General features: G+C 42.0%; 1 protein-coding gene across 1 annotated transcript in view; it reads right to left on the reverse strand.

Annotated features, from left to right (window-relative positions):
- The window catches only part of EIF3M (eukaryotic translation initiation factor 3, subunit M), a 70,747-nt gene that overhangs the window by 11,910 nt on the left and 54,609 nt on the right, over positions 1–4,228 (reverse strand). The window contains exons 3-6 of the mRNA XM_009334576.1: positions 2,796–2,928; positions 1,261–1,399; positions 689–812; positions 54–148 (exon numbers count right to left, since the gene is read on the reverse strand). Coding sequence (XP_009332851.1) covers positions 54–148; positions 689–812; positions 1,261–1,399; positions 2,796–2,928 — 491 coding nt within the window. The remainder of the gene's footprint in view (positions 1–53; positions 149–688; positions 813–1,260; positions 1,400–2,795; positions 2,929–4,228) is intronic.

The following is a 4,228-nucleotide window of genomic DNA, read 5'->3' on the forward strand; positions in this document are numbered from 1 at the left end:
AGTACATCAAATTAAAATACAGTTACCTAGTATCTATTACTTGTCTTTTATACCTTTTTTTGCAGTCTACTAGGACATCATACAGCAATCTCAGAAGAGTATGCTTTTTCTCTGTGCCGAGATTCCAGTCAGAAATCCACTTTCGGACCTAGGTAGAATACAAGTGAAAAAGAAGCATTGGGAAAAAGACTAAAAACTGAAAATATTTCTCATTTTCTCTCAAGCAGAAAAGGATTGAAAAGATCTTGCGCAGAGATTTCTCCTTCGGGTCCTCTGACTCTCAGGCTCCCCATGCAGAACCTAGAAGTTTTCCCGTGAGGAGCCAAAACTCCACATTACTTCCTAAATAAGGATGAGTGATTCTAATACACTCCGATTCCAGAGCAAGGGAGAAGAACTTGATGCCTCACTCCCGATCAAAGCTTCTCACTTTCATCACTATCACAGGAATCAGACAGACACATCAAACTACGTTCAGCATCAGAAACGGTAAATAAACAGCAGCTTGATTTAAATTCTGTAGACAGACCTTTAAAAGATAAGAAATTCAGTATTCCGCGTTTCTTATTTCACTAGGCTCTGGCAATTTGTAACAGGGAGAGACGGTCTGTATCAACTCTAACTAATATTTAGTGAGATGCAACATGGTTAATACAAAGGCCGTAACTTGAAGCACCACATTAATTACCTGATCTAGTTCAGTTGGGATGTACTGGATGGCACCACATGATGAGGCCACTTTAAGAAGGCTGCAGTACACTGTGTATCTCACAGGAGTGTTCTTATCCATACCATGGAAGAGATTGCTCAGTCTAAACCAAAAACAACGAACAACTGAGTTAAAGAGGTTTTCGAAAACATTACTGGAGTGCACATAAATGTTTCTATTAAGATGCGTGCTAGTACACAAAACACCTGGTGGCACCTTACATCCGTGATGAATTGTAACGGCTTCCAGTTTTGTAAGTTTTCAGCAAAGAAGCTGAAAATTCTATGCATTTTAATTTTAATTTTGTAATACCCAAGCAAAGAAAGTATATTGGTACTTCTATTTTATGTTTGGGAAAAAGAAGGGGGGGGGGGGGGGGGGGGATGGCAAACTGAGATCAGAGACGGGGGGGGGGGGGGGGGGGGGGGTGGAGGGAGAAAAGAGTGCTTTCTGCAACCGAGAGACATAACTTGACAGACACCCCACACTTCGATTTAAAGACATACAATTGCAAGATACCATTGTCTCACTTTTCTCTGTACAATACTTACAGCTGCAATCTAAGAGATGGGCGCTCTCCTTCCCGAAATTTTACTAACTTCTCACACAGGCTTTCAATCAGCGCTTCTTGTTTGTCAGGTTCCAGAATAAGAAGCAAAGAGACTACACTGTTCATTACGCTCTCAACATCTGCACAAAACAAAACATGCAGCTATTTAAAATTGCAAGCAGCAATCATCAGTAGCTATTTAGTGCTGGAGAGTTACTTCTGCTGCGAATGATTATTTTGCATGATCAAGACCTGTAAAAGAAAGAAAGTGCCAAGATAACCAATCTGGATATTCATCAGAACGTACCAGAGATTTGGCTCATGTGGTCTTTCGCCAACACATCTCCACGTAAAGCAAGAATTACCACTCTAAGGTCAAAACAGAATTTGGTATTTTGTATCACGCTCGCTCTGAATTCTCTGTTAACACATAAGAGAAGTCAGAGGAACTTCAGGTTTTGGTCTTAAAAAAACAGTGGCTGCCTCCTGCACACCCAGAAAACTGCCCCACGGTTCTACACTGAGAATACTAACACCTAGTGCTCAAGTACAGTTAAACTTTTCACCAGGAGCACATGGCAAACCCAGAGCACAGGGAAAATGCCTGCGAGAACAAAGTATATTCAAAAGCCTCTTCAGCTCCTGTTTTAAGCATGGTGTTACATCCTTTCCAAACAGGACCAGACAGGTTTTGTGTTTTCTTTTCACAGTCTGCCCAAATATCAGCTATGCATAGGATAAGAACAAAATTCATTACGTATGGAAAATATTATTTATGCCCCGAAATTACAGCTGAACATCAAACAGCAGAGCAATAAGCTTCTCCAGTATTTCATACTCATTTGCCTACAGCAGAAGGCAACGTGAAAAATAATCTTAAGGACTCCTTCTTAGATGAACCATGCATTCTTTCAAACACATTCATATTAGCAACTGGTTTGTTACATGTAAGTTCTAAATGGAATTTGTGTATTGTTACAGAGCACAGGAGGCACAGAAAGATCATTTAAGGCTACTGCAGCATTACCAGTGTCATTAAAATATATTAGTGCATTTTCTAAGGATCTACAGTCCTAACTCAAAAAGAGTTACTGACTACTGAAAATCCTAGTGTTTTCAGACAATATCAATCAATTACTGTTTCGGCCTTAAAACTTCTACTTATAGACGTCTAGTCTTAATTCTTGTTCATCTGCAGCATCACAGCCATTAATTGACAGTAAGTCTTATTTTTATCATACTTTTTTTCAGAGAGACAACCTATTTTATATACAACTTGCTATGCCCTCATAATAAGCACAGTCCAGCTCGATTTCTGACTTCTTTAAAGGGCGCTGGATGTTTGGAGAAGGGAGGGGGTAGAGTACATGCAAATTTTACACAGCAACGATGGAAATAAGGACTTTCAGTTTGATAAGGATGCATGTGTTAACACGCAAGCCATGCAACATACCTCTGAATTCTGCCAACCGTTACTGTTTGAAAGCACCGATGGCAGTATGTTTAGCGAAAACGACAAGAATTAAAGGTGCAAACCTTTGTCATCCTCTTTCAGGCACACATCACAAACTTCAATGATCTGTGCCAAGTCCACATGAAGTCCACCTTCGGCATTTTCTTCAGAGATTTCCGCTCCTTTGGATTTCAGGTAAGCTCGAAGTTCTGCAGCCTTAAAAAAAACCCAACACACACAAAACGAAACAGTCGTTTTGTGAACAGTAAAGTCAAAGTAATTAAATTTCCTACAGATTTTTGTTCTGCAACCACTCCTCTGCCCCACCGCTCACTCACACTAGCTCTCACTTCTCCCTACCACCCCGTATCCTACAACGCTCCCTCTCCCCCACTTTAAGGCATAACCCAAACACCAACTCAGTGCACGTGCTGTGGCTGGTTTGCCAGTAACTGAATAGATCACACAACGGAATGAGCTTTCTCACAGTAGGAACGGGTCACTTACAACCACTGGTTGGAGGACAGCAGGCCTAGTAAGTTTTTGTGACAAAGACGCTTTCCTCTTATGAATTGTTATTATCTTTTACTCCCTTTGAAAACTTCAGGCAAAACAATAAAACCATTTAGTTGTGCTTTCGCCAGAAAAGAAAAAGGGTATAAACAAAACCACTTTAGAGAAGGCAGAACTAACAGTCCAAGTTAACGACCGTTCCCAATACAATCCTATGACCTGCCTCACCTTGTCAGGATTTAAGCCTACACCAAGAAAATACCTTTCCCCCAGTGACTGGCCTACGCATTAACTTTACAATCTACGTTTTCAGCAGCAGAACCATAACCCTTTGGAGACAATCCGTATGAGGGCATACAACTTTTGGCACAGGGGAACTCTGACCAGGATGCTACTGTAACACCAGGTGTAATTTACATCGAGTTCGGTGTCAAATCGTTACGGTACCATAAGATGCAGCTGAATGCTCTAGAACCCCTTACTGTACTGAAGACGTTTCAGACTGACTGCTTGGTGGGGACTTACTAGACATCACGGCAAGTGGAAACTGGGCTGAAGGCTAGTAGTTGTGTATGCATTTCTTGTAGATTTCCAATTGCATACAGATATATATACACACACCACTTAAAAGACACTAGGAACAACAAACCCTAAAATTCAAAGACAAAACAAAGCAGCAGCTCAAAGACAAAATTCACAGTTCCCATGCCTGTAGTATCGAGACTCCCGCAAAACCAAGACGGACAAGTAATGCTCCAGCCCACACCCGCACTAGTTTTCCTCCCCTAAAAAAAAGTACTGCTGAGGAGAGATGAAAACGAAGTACTGGGGAGGTGAAGAACTTTGGAGAGGAGACCGCACACGTAGACTTACCCTCCAGTTTACACTTTCGCCAATTCTCCCGTTAAATCCCCCCAGGAAGGGCCACACACAAGTTTACGGAGGGACACCCGGCGCCGCAGCGAGCGCGGCAGCCTTCGGCAGGGCAGGCACGCGCGGCCCC

This window comes from Pygoscelis adeliae, unplaced genomic scaffold (genome assembly GCF_000699105.1).
Source record: "Pygoscelis adeliae isolate BGI_AS28 unplaced genomic scaffold, ASM69910v1 Scaffold171, whole genome shotgun sequence".
Classification (NCBI taxonomy): domain Eukaryota; kingdom Metazoa; phylum Chordata; class Aves; order Sphenisciformes; family Spheniscidae; genus Pygoscelis; species Pygoscelis adeliae.